Here is an 18,921-nt window from a genome sequence, read left to right on the forward strand (position 1 = left end):
CATGTACCCTTGACCAGAATCTAACCTGGGACCTTTCAGTGTGCAGGTTGCTGCTCTATCTACTGAGCCAAACCAGCTAGGGTGCTTTCTACATTTTTTGAATATTATTTTATTTAAACAATATTTAAATACACCACATTTAGATCAGCGTTGTTTCTTCTTCGACTGGGCACCCTCACCTCCTTACCCCACTTAATGGAGTTGGTTGCATCCAATTTTAGATGGTGACAGCCTATTTCTTGCATGTTTGCAATTGCTTATTTAGCAATAATGAGGTCACTTATTGTACATTGTCTAAAATGTTGCTAAATTTGATAAGTACTATGCAGAGAAATATATACATATCTTTGTTACATTCACATCTTATATTTAAGCCAATCTGTGTTCATTCGTTCATTACTGCAACATTGGCCTTCCAGACATACCTGATAGGACATCTGTTTTCATCTGGATCTGTGGCGGAGACCACGCCCACCAGCGATCCCTGTGGGCTTTCTTCAAAGATCTCCAATACGTAATACGGGAGGAGGAAGACAGGAGGTTCATCTTCATCTTCCACCCGGACCCTAATAAGAGTGGTGGAAGCCACAGTGTGATACTTCTTGAGCTGCTCGTCAACATGGCGGTTTTTAACTTTTGCTCTAACATGATAGTAGGCCTGTTGCTCATAATCCACTTTCTACAAAGAAATACAGTGTACAAAAAGAAATGACTTCAGTAACCCACCACATTACTTAGAAAAAGAACGTTTTTGTTGTTACATAATCTCAGTTTCAGTTGGGTTACACTTTTTCACCCCCTTAGGTTGTTCTTTTTTTTTTTCCTTTTATTAAATTTATTAGGGTGACATTGGTTAATAAGATAATGTAGGTTTCTATGTTTCATGATCTGCATATTGGTTTTACTTTTTATCTACTGGATCCCACTGATATTATTATTAAGCAGTTGCACAGCAATTCCCTACTTGTACTTTGCTATTTTTATCTATTACAAAATATTTCAGGATAATAACTATATATATTTTTAAAATTTAGGTTAAAATTATACATTTCTGGGCAAATGTATCTTATAGAATTAAGAATTAATTTCCTGCATTTTAAGATCTTTTCAAAAAGTTCGTCCTCTATTTGAAATTTTGAAATATGTTCTACATATAAATAGAAGCAATATAATAAGTAAATCTCGTCACTAAATACCTTGTCTCCCTAAATCATAAAGCACAGGCTCTCATTTCAATTACCTAATAAGGCAAAACTAATTGCCTATCCAATATAATCATGTTTTTCTGATTTGATTTTACACTATTTTGCAGAGCAAATAATTTTAATATATCTACCTTTTTCAGTATAACGATGCCTTCTTGGGTCTCATTATTGGTAATGATGTCGAATGTTTGTGAATCATCATTTTCAATGCTGTAATCCATTTCTGCATTCTCTCCTATGTCCCTATCTTGTGCCATGATTATTCCTACAGAAGTACCAATGGGTGCAGATTCGGAGACATTCATGCGGTATAAGCCTTTAAAAACAAAATTCAAGGTACTTTGTATTAACATAAGACTCTCCCAATTGTAGAAAATTCCATGCATATCTTTCCACATTCTATTTTTATAATCTGAAGTTCCTTAATAATATAATTCAGCATCTATTATTGTCCCTTAAATATATCTTAGAAAGTTCTATTACTATTACATATAACTTTCAAATTTCTATTCATATAAATACTTTCTTAATATTCATGGATTTATTTTTTTATTTTACCCTTCAACTATCCCAGATTAAATTTGATAAAAAGAGTTTTCAAATTTCACTCAAGCATTCTGATACCTAAAATTACCCATAAATGTAAGCATGAATTAAAGATGGGAGAGACTAAAAGAAAATAGTTGAGTTCTAAGTGTGATGGTTTGATTTGGAGATGTTGAGCCTAAATTCCATTAAACATAGTGGAAGTGAAAAAAGAAAGTTGGATCCTTAATATTTTGGAAAGTGGATATAGTGGAAAATCTGGGTTTAAATTAAATGACCCTACTGCTTTAGCCATAACAAAATAATAACAATTATACTTGGAATGCAGAGATAATAAATAGAAATAACGAAGCTCTTTTCCTTATCTGACAGAACAATCTTGCAAAAATATCAAAAAATTAAAAACTGGTAGTGAACTAGCAATTTATATATTATTATTTGTAATATATGCTTAAATATAGGAAAGAATCATATATGTTAATATTCTAAAGAATCAAACTTCTTAGAATTAAAAAATAACCTATGCAGTGTAATTTTCTTTAAAGGGATTCTTGATCTTCTTAGAAGCATAAGGTAAGTCACTTCATACATCACCTTGTAATATGTCCCTTTATTTTTAAGCAAAGGAAATGTTATTTAAAAGTTGCTAATATTTCACTGGGGAGGAGATAACAGTTTAACTATACTTCAGTGTTTATTTCATTGTGGGGAAATGAAAATAATTTTTATTTGATTGCACAAATTAAAAAATTGTCAACAAATTAATCTAGAGACCAGAGTGACACTGCACTAAACCTGCAAGCATATGCTTTAAACAATTTGATAACACATTGTGCTGTTTTTCATACTTTCAAAAAATATTTTGGACAAAAAATGCTTTACAAGGAGTGCAATGGGATAGCAACAAAGGAGAGTAACTCAAACAAGAGTAAGGAGACCAGCATGTGTCTCTTTTGTAAGAATAGTCAATACACACATTTTCAAATGATTATGGTGTGGGATGGGAATAGGGAAATCATTTTGAAGAATGAGGTGACTTTATGGCATTAGAATCATACTTCCACACTCACATTCAATTGAAGTTACTAAACTATCATTGCCCCTTAGGATTCTGGGTAACTAAGAGGATTTAAAATGATTATTTCAGTTTTTTAATAATTGATCAATATTGGTTTAAAAACTAAAAAATCAGCTGAAGTTTGGAGGATTTTCTGTCGTAACATGCTTCATTGAGAGCTCTCTTCCGTCTAGTCTTAAACTTGCTTTTTTTTACCCATAAATAAATTAAATGTAGGCAAGATTTATTCAATGAATTCAGCCACCATTTCTCTACATTTATTATACGCCAATTATTTTATAAAGTTCTCAGCATTTCAGATTTATTTGGACATTGTCTTCTTGCCTTTAGGGCATATTCATGTTGTGGAGTCACAACACAATACAATTCATAATGAGGAGATGAAGGTCACAAACTGCTACTCCACTGCCTACATTCCATCTGAAGAGGAGCTTTTATTGACTCATAAGAGTGAAAACTTGCAAAGGGTGAAAACTTGCAATGATGTAGGATGAATAAATTTTAAAAATCTAGAAATGAGCTTTAGAAATGTAGATCATGGTGATTATAGTTAACCAGGGGCCCGATGCACAAAATTCATGCACTGGGGCGGGTCCAGCAGCCCAGCCTGCCCCTTCTCACATACTGGGAGCCCTCAGCAGATGTCCTACTGATGGCTTAGGCCTGCTTCCCATTGGGAGCTGACCTAAGCCACAGTCTGGCCTCTTTTTCCAGAGACGACTGGGCTGGTCAAGGGAAGGTAGCAGCCCCATCACCCTGCTGCTGTAGCCACTGCCAGTCACCACAGCTGCCAAGGTATTTTCATCAACACAGACTCCATTCTCTTAACCATGAAAAAAAAATGACAACTTTCTTTAAGCATTTTCAAGATGCGTCCTTCATAGAATATGACATTTCTTTCTTTACTTTTCTTTTTATCCTCACCTGAGGATGTTTCCATTTATTTTTCCCCTTCCCTCCAATCCCAGTCTTGGCCCCTTCCCAAGCCTAAAACCTCCACTAGATGGCCAGCTGGGAGTGACCTGGGTACCAAGAAGGTTCCCCAGACCCAGGTATGTATGCAAATTAACTGCCATTTTTATTGGATTAATTTGCATACTCACTCTGATTGGCTATGTGTGTGGCAGAGGTATGATCAATTTACATGTTTCTCTATTATTAGGTAAGATTATATTGTACTTGGTAACTAAATTTTATGAGAGTATATATCTCTCAATTGCTCTCAACACACAAGCACACACACACACACAAGCACACGCACATGCACACGCACATGCACACGCACACGCACATCCACCAGTGTGTGGAGATGGACAGGTTAGTTTGCAGTAATGATTTCACTACATATATATCAAAACATCATGTTGTACACCCCGAATATGTATAATTTCCATTTAAAAGAAAACACAGTAGCTACATTTAATAAACACAATTTAAAATTGGATGATGGCACAGAAATAAAAATTCAGAATTCTAATATTTCTCAAAAGTTCAGAAAATCTGTTAACCATGGACCTGGTGCAAATTATCTTCACTGAGTAGTGTCTGCATTATTTAGGAGTGTGTGTGTGTGTGTGTGTGTGTGTGTGTGTGTGATTTTCTCATGATTTATGGAAATGCTTGCAAATTTATTTCTGAGGCTAAGAAAGTATTCACTGAAAAAGAAACTCCTTAGAAAATAAGTTCCTCCTAGGAATGTCATAAGAATTTCTTCTGAAGTACACCATGTGATTTAATTTGTACTTACTACTTAAATTCTTAGAGTAGCTGTGATCTTTTCTGCTAAAAAAAAAAAAAATTAAAAATAGATATACTCATTTTATTTTATTTATTTTTTTAAAAAAATATTTATATATATATATATATATATATATATATATATATATATATTATTGATTTTTTACAAAGAGGCAGGGAGAGGGATAGAGAGTAGAAACATCAATGAGAGAGAAACATCAATCAGCTGCCTTATGCACATCCCCAGTGGGGATGTGCCAGCAACCAAGGTACATGCCCTTGACCGGAATTGAACCTGGGATCCTTCAGTCTGCAGGCCGACACTCTATCCATTGAGCAAAACCGGTCAGGGCGATATACTCATTTTAAATTGTTCCTGGTAGTAGGTAGAAGAATGATTCCCAAAGTTATTTGTGTCGTAATACCCCCGAAAACATGCAATAGGGAATTAAGGTTTTAGATGGAATTTAGGTTGCTAATCAGTGAACTTAAATGTGAACAGAGTCTTGGTTTATCCAAGTGGTCCCAATGTACTCACATGTGTTCTTAAAAGTAGAAAAAGAAATAAAAGTGTGGCAGCAGTTAGAGGAGGATATGACACCCTTTGGTGCTTCCGAGATCTGTGGCCATGCACAAAATCCAAAAAAGGCGTCTAGGAGCTAAGCATGTCCTTCAGTTGACAGCCATTAAAGAAACAGAGACTTTTATCCTACAAACACAATAACTGAATTCTGGCAACACCCATATCCAAGGAAATATGTTCTGCCCTCAAACCCACAGAAAGGAGGGCAGCCCTGCAGACATATTTTGCAAAATCCTACTTGGCCTGCTGACAGGCATATTAGACATCTTAAAAATAATAATAATAATAAGTTAGTGTTAAGACATGAAGTTTGTGGTGATTGGTTAGAGAAGCAATTGAAAAATAACACATTACTTGTTCATTTGTATTTGACTTTTGATGCTAATTAAAATAGGCATGTCTTAGAACAATTAAATTTATTTCATATAATCTTAGTGCTGTAGCAGTGCTTTTAGAATGCACACTAATACCTGTATATATTCAACAGACTTAAATTATGGTATAATAAGAATTCAAGATGCTTTCTGCTTACCTGTTTTAAATGTAGGTATGTTGTCATTAATATCCGAAAGTGTAATTAATACCCTCGTTGTTCCAGACAGTGCTCCGGGCAGACCAATCCTGTCTTTGGCTTGAACAATCACCCAGTATGAATCTTGCAGCTCTCTATCCATTTTAGAAGATGTTCTTATAACTCCTTTAAAAAATGTGATAAACTCCAATTATTATTTTATTAGTAACCATGATATATTCCTAGCTAATTTCAATAATTCAACTATATTATCATTCTTTTGACACATTTTGAACTTCTACAATGTTCCAGACATGGCTCTAGGTAAAAGAATAACAATAATAGTAAATTAAACAACAATTCTACCTAGACTTTCATGGGTCATCACAATATTAAGGAGAGTAGTAGACCCTTAATAAAATTCCATTGTATGGTAACCCACAGGTACAGAAGAAGACTGTATTATTTTTACCTCAATCTATTTTCTGCTGCCTTCTCTAACATAATATTAGTGTGCTACAATTAACTTTTCTGCTTAACTTGGAATAAGTTAGGTTATTATGGATAAATGTGTAAATTACAATACCAAATGTATGTAAAACATATTGTGCACCTGTGATATCTATTTTGAGTCATGTTGAATAAAGAAAGATTGGTTTCTGACTATTATTCATAATCCAATAGAGATGAACACACGCACAGCTATTCAAATTCAAGATGAACCATGATGAATATGGCAATACATGTCCACTATCTAGGAAGGCATTTAGTGGAAAAAAATCATCACTGAATAAAACCTAGAAAAAAATGTCAGCAGTTTATAGGACAGGGAATGCAGTCCTAAAGATTTGGGGAACATGTAATAAAACTCAGGAAAAAGAATGGCCAAACCTCAAATGAGTCTGGAAAAAGGAATGCTTTTAAAAAAAATTGTGATACCAGGTTTTGTGTGTGTGTGTGTTTGTGTGCCTATTTTTTTAAGGAAGATAAATAGCTACATTGTGAGAGGATTTAACTGTGGATAGAGTATTTCACATCCATAATCTATTACGTGAATCAGTATGAAAACCAATGAATATTTAAATAGATGCTGCTAGTATCTCCCTATATGTAACTCAAGAGAGAATTGTTTCATATCAGCAAAGGAGAATAGTATTTGAGCTTCTCATGTATGCTATGATATATCCAAAGATGTAGAGATCAGTACATCAGTGAGTGAGAGGAACATATAGAGGCCTTCACTCGCCATGTGGGGGGCTTCCATGAACTTTGCCTTTATTTTCAATTTTTCTTCTCACCTTCAGACTGCAGAAAGTATATATAATATATACCCAGAGCCTCTTATCCATGCTGAAATTTACAGCTTCATTGTTTTTGGCTCTCATCTGTCTTGCTGACCATTCCACCTCTGCTCCTTTAATACAATCCACAGCTTTAGCTAACTTGCTCAATATATTTTTAGAAAATAGTGAGAATTGGGAACAAAGACAGTGCTTAACATGGTCAAGAAGCCCCAGTATGACCCAGCACATGTCTGTTCTTCAGACACCTCATTTTCTACTCTCCTGCCCTGTGCTTTTCTACACTGGCCTCTGGACTAAGAGCTTCAACACGCTCCCATCTCAGGAATGTCTCTTACATTCCATAACCTGGAATGCCCTTCCATGCCCTTCACACTCTGCCACAGGCTCAGCTTTGCATTCTTGTTTCAGGTTATTCTGTCTTGACCACCCAATATAAAGTAGTCCTCACTCTTTCTTATTGGATCTTGTTTGTTTCACCTAATAATAATATTCACAAACTGAGTGTATGTATTCATGAGTATTCAACATATTTAATATACATTTGTAAGTTCCAAGGAAGGAATTCATGTTCTTTCCCTGTCTTTGTTATAATGTTTCAGGGTGTAATATCATAAATCCAGTATATTGCACAATGCCTGTTAACACAGCTGACCCTCCTCAACCAAAATTGTGTTAGGGAATTAAAACCTAATGTCTTTAAGGAATCCACTGAAAGTATTAAAATAGCTTTTGTCGTGTGCATCCCAAAGACTAGAAGCTAGGTACCATCCCTGATAGAATTAAAAATAGAGTCACTCAAGTGGTTTTTCTGAATCTGATTCTCTTAAGAAACCCTGACTGAGAAAGAAAGGCTGATATATTTAATATTTGCTAATTGAGTGAATTGATAAGATATGTTTAAAAGTCCAATAGAATGCTCTAATTCTTTTAAGCTTTTCTTGTTACCAAATGAAAATAATAATTTGCCTCTTACAACAAGTATAGAATTTTCCTTCTTTTGAAACTTGCCACATTCCTGGCAGTAAGCTATGTACTTGTTTGTTTTATTTTTGTTTCTTGGTTTTCTATTTTTAGACACTATAAGCTCTTAAAGGCAGGATTTATATGAGCTTAATCTTTGCTTTGGACATGGCAATCAATATTTTTAAAATAAATTAGTGTCATATAACTCTTTTGCATTCAATTGACATATTTAAAAGAAGAGAAAAATGTCTTATTTATTTCATAAAGTATTCAATTGATTAATGAAAATTGGAAAAGCAATCTTAATATATAAATATTTAAATCTAAATAAAAATACATAAAATGTAGAAATAAATTTTTGAAAGCAAATGACTTATATCAATTCCTACAATCCAGCTGTAAATTCATGCTTAATATTAGTCATTCTGGTTGGGTTTTTGGTGTATCTCATTGAGGTTTTAGTTTGCATTTCCATGATGAGTAATGAGGTGAGCATTTTTAATATGATTGTAGGCTTTTTTATATCAACATTTTTTTCAACTGCTTATAAAGTTCTTTTCCTCATATTTTGAATTGTGTTATCTGTCATTTTCAAATTGATTTGCAAGAATCCTTACATATGTCTTATGCCCCACACACAAACCATTTGTGGTATGAGTGTGTGGAGTCCAATCTTTCAGCCTTAGAAAAATCATTTAACATACTAGAAAATGACTAAATGTTTAAAGTACAACCCATTTATTTATTTTATATTATTTTTTGTATAATAACAGGACTGCAATACAACATGTTTGTAAGCTGAGAATTTTTCCTGTTGTATTTGCTATTTAGAATTATGCTGAATTGCACTTGGTTTCATGTAGAAATACCTGTTGTTGGTTCAATGGAGAAATATGGTTGACCTTGTAGTAACTCATACACCAGACGAGCATTATTATTACATAAAGGATCATCAGCATCACTTGCTGTCACCTGGATGATTAATGTCCCTAAAGAGAAAGTAAACAGTTAGTACAATGATGATATACAACCCAAGACTAGTCTACATCGTTGTTCTAAATTTCAAAACCATGTATAATTTCTATATAGACAAGAGGATATAATCTCATACAATGTAGAATTTTAAACACCTATGCCTGTGACATAATTAACTGCAACCATTGAACAATACATTATAATGTGTGAGTCAGGATTTTCAAAGGTGTGTTATTAGCAGAGAAATAAAAAACAATTTGGAAACACTTCCCTTCAAAAATCATGGTGTGATCAGCACCTCAAAAATTGGAGAATGTTGATGGAATTTTAATAAATATTACTTAACTAAGCTGGAAATATCAAGTTGAGGACAGGTATAACTATTTTGCCTGTTTAATTTCCTTCTATAAACTCCCTACTTGTTTAAAGAACTTCTATTTTTAATGCAAAGCAAAATCTACTAGATACTGATAAGTAAGCATTATCATTAAAATCCAGTAGTAATTAACAGATATATGAAAAATAAGTACTTGTATATTTAAAATTAATGCTCAACTTAAATTTGTTGGAATCTAGCATTATGGGCCTTTTTGAAAATTTGCATTTATTGATTTATGATGTTCTGTGTCAATAAGAATGTTAACACAAATAGCACAAAGTCAAGTAGTCTTTGTGATTTTTTTTTTTTTTTTTTTTGCGACTAGCATCATGTGTTTTTAGTTTTCTAATTTTGGAAACTGAAACATTGTAATAGAAAGCCCTTGTATTCTTCAGTAATAAAACTTTTGAAACTTTACCATATCCCTTAATTACATGTAACTAGAGGCCCGGTGCACTGGTGGTGGTGGTGGGGGTGTGTGGCCTGCAGGGAACAGCGCATGTGGGAGCGCTGCTCATCCCAGTTTGTAGACCTGCCCTCTGAGCAGCCATTCATCCTGGTCAGCTGAGCAGTGCTCCCACTATGGGAGCGCATTGACCACCAGGGGGCAGCTCCTGTGTTAAGCATCTACCCCCTGGTGGTCAGTGAGTGTCATAAAAACTGGTCACTTTGAGGTTTAGTTGCTGGGCTTTTATATATATATATATATATATATATATATATATATATATTATATATATATTTGCTGTTTTGTCTTAGTATTGATATTAGTTATTTAACACTTGTTTTATACTGTACAAGTACTCAAAACGTACACACATTTGTTTCAAGTGTTTTATTTTTTGAAATATATTTTTATTGATTTCAGAGAGGAAGGGAAAGGGAGAGAGAGATAGAAACATCAATGATGAGTCATTGTACATTTGCTGTTGGAGACCGGGTGTAAGCTGACATGGTCCTTGCACCTGAAGAGACTAGCAAGGCTTGGTCCCCTACCCACACAGTTTTCCCAGACTTGTTTGGGTGGCGACTATCCATAGAATGAGAGCAACCTTTGTAGAATGAGAGGAACCTTTCATGGCTTACTAAGAAGTCTAACTATTTACTGAGATTTGCTGTACTGAGAATTTGCTTTTCTGCTCTACCTCTCCCTTAGAGATTAAAAGGAACAAAGAGTACATTTATTTTGACAGACCTCCTATTCAAGTGTTTGTGTATAAAAGGCATTACACAGTTAATAAAGCTGCTGCAGTCTGTCAATGGCTCGCAACCCTTCTGATCCCACTTTCCTGTCTTTCTTTCTTTTCTCAATTCCCACCTCCCTACCTCAGCCTGGTTCAAGCATCAGGCTGGCCCTGACAGTATGCCTCCTGCATACCCCCTGGGGAATGAGCCTACAACCCAGTCATGTGCCCTGGACCAGAATTAAATCCAGGACTCTTCAGTCTGCAAGCCAATGCTCTACCCACTGAGCAAAAATAGCTAAGATTGTTTCAAATAGCTAAGAAGTAAGTGTTTTAAAACTTACTTCTTCCATTTATGACACCATTTATGGACCTTAAGAGCATTAAAATAAGGAAGAGAAGTCAGACAAAGAAAGACAAATATTACTTAATATCATATGTGAAATCTAAAGAAGCTGAACCTATAAAAACAGAGAGGGTTGCTGGTTACCAGGGGCTGAGAGTGGGGAAATTGGGGAGATTTTGATCAAAAAGTACAAAATTGCATTTAAAATATAATTCTGTAGAAATTCATAACATAGTGATTATCATCAATATATTATTTTATAAAATTCAAAGCTTCTGAGAGACTAAAACTTAAAGGTTTCACTATAAAAAGAAATGATAACTATGTGACATGATGCAGATGTTAGCTAATGCTACAGTGGTAAGTATAGGGGAATATATAAATATATGAAATCAACACATCATGCATCTTAATCTTACACAATGTAATATTAAAATTACATCTAGCCGAAACTGGTTTGGCTCAGGGGATAGAGTGACGGCCTGCAGACTGAAAGGTCCCAGGTTCGATTCTGGTCAAGCGCATGTACCTTGGTTGTGGGCACATCCCCAGTAGCGGGTGTGCAAAAGGCAGCTGATTGATGATTCTCTCTCATTGATGTTTCTAACTCTCTATTCCTCTCTCTTCCTCTCTGTAAAAAATATATTTAAAAAAATAAACAAAATTACATCTAAATAAGTAAATAATAATAAATTATTGTAGTGATTGTGAAGTTATTTCAACAAAAGCCTTCTTAGGAACCACCGATTCAGTTTTTATTGGGCAAGATGTTCTTTTAACTACTCTTTTTTTGAAACATCCATTTACTACCCCTACAGCTTCTCATTGTTTCCATTTCTTTTCTTTCCATGGGAGTTTTCTGTTCCTAGGTTGCAGAACTAGACTATATGTATGTGGCTTCAGAAATAATAGTCAAAATCATTTTATGGTTAGTTGTTGACCAAAATAAATTCTTTGTAATAAAGCCTTAGATTTTCTAACACACGATTATTTCTCATACCCCATGGAAGAAGCTACAAGCAAAAAGTAGATATCTGCCAAATTCACTCTAGCTTATTGCAGTGCACCTACTACTAGTATTATTTAAAAAAATAAAAGCTGGTAAACTTTGGGTGGTAAACACACAATGCAATATACGGATAATGTATCATAGGATTATACAAGTGAAACCTATAAACTTTTATTAATCAATGTCACCCAAATAAATTTAATTAAAATGGTGGGGGGGAAAACAAAAATAAAAAATTAAGGACAAATGTTTTCAGGAAAATTCCTGAAATAAAATAGGGTGAAGCAGAGCTGTTCTGGGTAAAACTGGACATAGAATTGCCCTACTTCAGAACACCTGTAACAATATAAAATGACCCCAGGATTATGTATAAAGAAAAGCAACAATTTCCCAGAAGAGATATGTGTATATTAAATTGCCTCACCCTTAACACCTACTATTTCATCCTAAGACACCATCCCATGATTAGAATTAAATCTTAAGAGCTTAGGTGGGCCAAGTCCTTGAAAGTGAGTTAGAAGTGAATACAAACCAGTCTTCTCTTGGAGAGTGAGGGTGCCTAGGGCAGCATGCATTTCTGAATGGAGTAGCATTCGCTTGATCAGCTATATCATTTGTAAGAGCAAACAATTGTATTTGCTGTCTAAAGAGTCTCTTAAACCCCTTTTTATCCATTAATTTTAGTGAACAAAAGTTTAAGTACAAAAATTATTCTCTAAGAATCATACAAATATTCAACAGAATAATTCTGGGTTCTATTATCACTTTGAGAGTTGCTATTGTCTGCCAATATTAACCTTGAGAGACTTCTTCAAAAATGCAAATTTAAAATCAGTTTTGCCTTTCCAGCTAGCTTTTGAATCTTCAGAGCTATTTTTCCGCAAAAAAACTTTATGATAATAAGTTTAAGAGATATTTGACTTCGCCTATTTTTCACACACTGTATTGCAAAAATGTATTGTTATGCATGTCACACAAGATGTACACTTGTATCCGTGCTTGAGAGAAAAATTATAGTCTAGTACTCTCAAAAATCTTCATTTGCTGACATACTTTTTATTTGTTATAATACAAATAGAAAATTATAATGAAGTAATGGTATGTTAATATATACTATGTATTCTATGTGAGCACTTACATATGAATTATGCTTTGTGTGATAATGCTAATAAGTGCTAAAACTTCTTGAAGATTACAAGCATTATTGATAGCATCAATTATATTCCCAACACTATAGACTTATTTATCCTTCAAGAATAAAATCTAACGTAAGAATAGTGTAATTCTGTCAATGTTGATTTATATGGACTAGTATAGACCAGAAATTTAATGAAGGATTGAATGATTCTCACTCAAATGTTGTTGAATGTTTGTAACAAAACTGTATTAGATGGTGATGTCTCATATTTCACACAGAATGCTTCATCTTCTAGTGATTATGGGGGGCATTCAAACATAAAAATAGAAAAGAGTGATAAATTTTGATATGCAGACTAGTTTAGACATCATGTAAGAAACAGAGAAGTCAGCTACCTGTGGCAAGAAAGTTAAGAAGTAAAGTTTGCATTCATAAAATATTTACTAAACAAACAGCACACTATAGTTTAATATAGTGCTTGAATGACAATATTTGAACTGTAGATTTCAAAATGGCTCATTTATTTTTATATGCAATGTTTTTGTTTTAAATTCAGTAGTAAAAATATTAACAACCTTTTCTTAGAATGAAGTTATAAATTGTCTAACAGGAAAGGTATTTTCACTCTCATTTTTAGTACAGGTACACTTTGATTAATCTGAAACAAATTTATTGAGAGCATATTGACTTGTATAATGGTCAAATTCCATGTAGCACAAATTAAACAATAGTATCTTGACATACAGTCTGAATCTGTGATTTTTGGCAATAACAAAAACAGAAATAAGATATTAGATGATATAGTAAAAATGCAATTTTCAGAAATCAAATCCATGATGGAAATGGTGGGTAATCCATGCATCTGCTCACTCTTTCTCACTGTGAACTCATTTTTTCAGTACAATAATTATTAGTTATCCGCAAGTATTAATTGGCCCATACTTACTGTGTTTATACTTGAGATGCAATTACTTTACAGCTTAGAATCTCCAAATAACACTCAAAAATGAGATGGCATTTCCTTCTTGTCCATACACACAATCATTTATTTATTCATTCCAAACCTCAGGTACTATATTACTCTTGGCCTATTAGATCTTATATTTTTGTGTGGAAGAAATATACTATTTGCAAACCCAGAATGATGAGTGAGCAACCAAAATGTTTTATCATAGTTCCGCCTGATAGTTCTAGTTTAAAAACACTGCATTTCAAAGGTAAATGTAATCAGCACAACCTATCATTACTTGTAAATGAATATTACTTGTTAAATAAGCAATACGTGGTTTATAATTTTCTTGGTTTTCTTTTTTTATTATCCTCAAATATAGATTCCTTTTAATAGTCTACCAAGTTCTAAATTTAAAGTACGGATTCAAATATAATAATTAGTGGTAGACTTTAATATAATACAAATCTACTTAAGAAAGATAATGTAGCCGAAACCGGTTTGGCTCAATGGATAGAGCGTCGGCTTGGGGACTGAAAGGTCCTGTGTTCGAATCTGGTCAAGGGCATGTACCTTGGTTGCGGGCATATCCCCAGTAGGGGGTGTGCAAGAGGCAGCTGATCGATGACTCTCTCTCATTGATGTTTCTAACTCTCTATCTCTCTCCCTTCCTCTCTATACAAAATCAATAAAATATATTATTAAAAAAGATAATGTAGAATAAGATTTTTCATGGGTTGTTTTACAAAAGATAAAATAGATATGTAAGGAATTTGGAAGCAAAATTAACACTCAGAAACATGTTAAATGGCAATGGATATGGAAAGAAGATATTGATATATTCAAATAAAATAAAGTCCACACTGTCCATTAATTAAATATTGAGATTGAGGGAAAAAAGAAAAAATAGATATAATATAAAGAGTTCCTTCAAAGCAAAGTTAATAACTAAGCATTTTCCAGAGGGAGACCATTTAAAAAAATGATTGACAGAGCAATAGAGGTGTTCCACTATTTCCATATTAGAAAGTATTTGTGGTTGTAACTGCCCATTATGCTATTGACCCCTTCCATCGTTGGACAGATATGAAAAGTGCTCACTGTTTTTGGTATGATTCCATACAAAGCCTGAACCCTGGATTTACTTGTAATGAAATATTTACTTGCACTTCTACATGCTACATTAAATTATACAGAATGACTAGGTTAATATGTATTCAATACTAGGACTTCTAATTGCAAAGTGTTAATAGCTACATATTGCACAACCAAACCCATGTTTTGTGATCCCATCAAATCAACCACACTTGGTGCCATGATACAAATACTGTATTGTACAAACTGGAATTCCATTGTGGGCTCACTCTTCAACTCTCTAAAATGCCTGTGTTGTACCTCTCTTCTCTATAAAATTCTGCCCCTCTGCTCTCAATTCCTGCCTTTGCCTCAGGCATCATTGATTATATAGAAATAACTATGTGTTATACCTAGTTTGTTAACAATCAATCTGTTATCCTATCTAGATATGTCCCCTCTATTATTGCTTTAAATTTCATCACTCTTTCTCTTCTCAAGAATAGTTTTCTAGCAGTCACATTCTTTTTATTTTGCCTCAAAAATACTCTTCTTTTGCATCATTTCCTATAATATATAACTATGCTACTAAATATCCCATCTTAATAATTAAACAATAATTTTTAAAATTGCCTTTACACTTCATATCCTTCTCCCTCCTGCCTCACATCTCTATTTTCTCCCTTTAGCACAGCACATTTAAAGTGGCTAAATTAACTGTCAACTTTCTTTTCTCCTTCCATTCATGCAATAGAATAATTTCCAACATAATGTAGTTACACAAATTCAACCAAATTACTCTTACTGAAAACACTAGGGGTCTTCAACTTGTTAAATCAAAACCAGGGCTATCTTGATTTTATTCAACCTCATAGCAGCATTCCACATAGTTGGAGGATCTCTTCCATTACAACATCCCATCTCAGATCTTTCTCTTCTTCCTATATCACTGGCCAATCCCATTCATACTAATTTACGAGCCAACTCCCATTTGCTTAGCAGTCAATTTACCAGGTATGTTTTTCTCATCTCTGATTAATTGTCTACTACGAGGATCTCATCTAGTATCATGACCCACATGCTCACTATAGGCCAAGAACGCTCATACTCATAAAGCTATCTTCATCACACTGCTTTTCCTAGAACATGGCATGGTTGTCCTCTGTATCATTCTGTTCAAATTTTACCTGCTAACTTGTCCCCACTTCTTTCAGTCAATTAATCATCAGCATACTTTTCCCATACTGAACAGTTTTATAGCATACAGTATCAAATATTATCTTGTTTATTTCAAATAGATATTGTTTGTATTATAACTAAAACATGTTTCATACTGGTGATTAACTCTATATATCTCCTTCACAATTGAATCCACAGTTTCAAAGGAAAGTTCCTAGAACATGTTAAATTCATATGTGCTTATTGAAGAAGGAGGATGAGATGATTAAAGAAAAGAAAGAGAAAGAGGAAAAGGAGGAGGAGGAGGAAGAGGAGGAAGAGGCAGAGTAAGGGGGAATAAATAATGTTTCATTGCCTAGCTACCAAATGGAACAATAATAACGTGTCCTTTAAACCTATTGATAATTGGTTGTAATATATATTACACAACTAAAATTGTTTATGCTTTAATTAAAGACCTATGTTCTGAATACCTGTAGAAAGATGTTTTTAAATTGCTACCTGGAAGGTTAAAAAAACAAAGAAATCAGGGAAATATATAATGGAATGAACCTTTTTATACTCAATGGCTAATGAATCAAATGTTAAGGTAAAACAGTTTTTGAGTATGGAAGCAAAATGTTAAATTATCATTATTAAATCATATTTAAGTTTACCACATTAGTAAATTATATATATTTAATTTAATTATATATTGTGTTTTCAAAATTATCTGACTCAGTGAGTAGGTGAAACAATTTTACACATCCACACTATAATTATCCCCTATTGGAAAGACATTTCTGATTCCCAAGGTATCCAATACTTATATCTTTTGAAAAACATTCTTTTCTACATTTATTATTTTTGAAATATTTATAAAAGTAACATTTAGTTTAAAAAAGAACAAGTGTATAATGCTTCATAGAGGTATTCAACCTACTCATTTTATTTTATTTTATTAAATATATTTTTATTTATTTCAGAGAGGAAGGGAGAGGGAGTGAGAGAAAGAAACATCAATGATGAGAGAGAATCATTGATCAGCTGCCTCTTGCATGTCCCCTACAGGGGATCGAGCCCACAACCTGGGCATGTGTCCCTGACCAGAATCAACCTGGGACCCTTCAGACCACAGGCTGATGCTCTATCCATTGAGCCAAACCAGGTTGGGCATAACCTACTTATTTTGTTTGTAGGCTTTCTGTTCCATGATTTTGATGCACGAAAAATTTTTGCCTTATAAATGGACTATTCCTCTTTTTATATGCATATCTGTTAAGATTTTTTATTAGAATACAAAAGTATATTTTGTCTTGGAAAATAAATTCTTATATTGAAGAAACCAGAAAATGAACAAGCTAAGAAATTTCTTAGATCACTCAAATAAACATGTTTAAACTTTTTTCCTATTGCTTTGGAGACTGAGAATATATCTTAATAAGACAATTCATCAATATGTATTACCATTGTTTACACAATGTTAGTAGCTTCCTATTTCAAATATTTTACTTAACATGCTTGTAAAAGGAAGTACAAACGTAAAACTTTCAAATAATTCACTTTCAAATCATATCCTCAAAATCTCAAACTTGTTTACATTGCTAATATATGTTTGATGCCAATTAATATGTAATACCTTCTGGAGACATCTCTGGTACAACAGCCTCATAAGGTTCCTGTAGGAATTTTGGTTCGTTGTCATTGATATCCGTAACTTTGACAACAAACTCAGATTCAGATTCCACAGCCTGTCCAGTAGTGATGTCTATTAAATGGGCTTTTAGATTGTAGAAGGCCTGTTTCTCTCTATCCAGCTTCTGTGCCACAGATAAGACACCTGTCGTTCCATTAATGAAAAAAATACTTCCAGCTCCATCTCCTGAAATCTTGTACTTCAAAGAGTTGGATCCATTATGCATATTTGAGCTCAGCTGCAAGTGCAAAGAGCAATCATTTAGTTTCCATACATCTCAAAACGGGTAAGTCAATTGTAATGGTTTTATTTTCTAATCTGCTTATCATTCCCCAAGTTAATAATTCCATACAACTCCCATATAAAATTAAATAAGGTTTGGTATTAATTTTAAGATTAAATTATATCTCCACGTATATTCTACTCAATTCTCAAATATACCTGTTCTCTTTGCACTCTCATTATTTTTATCTTTTAAAAGCAAAGTAAATCTGTTTATCTTTGTGTTAATGTAATTTTTAATTTTAGATATAAAAAGGGTTATTATGATATAGGGTACATTGGTTGTATTTTTTTATATCTAAATTATTTTTACACAAAGAGGAAAACCTGCCATAAGTTCCTAGTTATTGTGAATCCATTATTTTCTTGTTTCATCACTTATGAATATGCCCTTCTTCAAAGAGCTTCTCTGAAATTTTACAAAGTGAACCAAAAAATACAATCCTAAATTCATAACTTTCCAATAGCTCAAGATATAATGTTTTATTCCTGACTAATTAATAAATTGTTCTATGTGCTTTGGGAGAATACCTGAGTATATCTAAAACAACCAATTTTAATAACTTTAATAACACACTGAGTATCATGCAATAAAAAAACAAATTGGTACTACTAATAAAAAGCTAATAAAAAAGTTCTAGCTATCTTAATTTGACAATTCATTATTGTAAAATAAAAAAGCTTTCATGACCTGATAATAAGAAATTAAGGAAAACAAATGTCCTATCAAATAAATATAGTATATGGAAATAAAGCATGGACCATGGTTTCCAAATATAATTTTGATATAGTTTGAAAATTTGA

At 33.3% G+C, this 18,921-nt stretch overlaps 1 protein-coding gene across 1 annotated transcript in view; it reads right to left on the bottom strand.

The window, feature by feature from the left end:
• Positions 1 to 18,921, bottom strand: part of CDH19 (cadherin 19) — a 52,480-nt gene that overhangs the window by 18,230 nt on the left and 15,329 nt on the right. The window contains exons 3-7 of the mRNA XM_084888531.1: positions 17,779 to 18,073; positions 8,797 to 8,916; positions 5,682 to 5,846; positions 1,337 to 1,521; positions 426 to 679 (exon numbers count right to left, since the gene is read on the bottom strand). Coding sequence (XP_084744657.1) covers positions 426 to 679; positions 1,337 to 1,521; positions 5,682 to 5,846; positions 8,797 to 8,916; positions 17,779 to 18,073 — 1,019 coding nt within the window. The remainder of the gene's footprint in view (positions 1 to 425; positions 680 to 1,336; positions 1,522 to 5,681; positions 5,847 to 8,796; positions 8,917 to 17,778; positions 18,074 to 18,921) is intronic.

The sequence above is a fragment of the Pipistrellus hanaki genome (genome assembly GCF_964339955.1).
Source record: "Pipistrellus hanaki genome assembly, chromosome: 6".
NCBI lineage: Eukaryota > Metazoa > Chordata > Mammalia > Chiroptera > Vespertilionidae > Pipistrellus > Pipistrellus hanaki.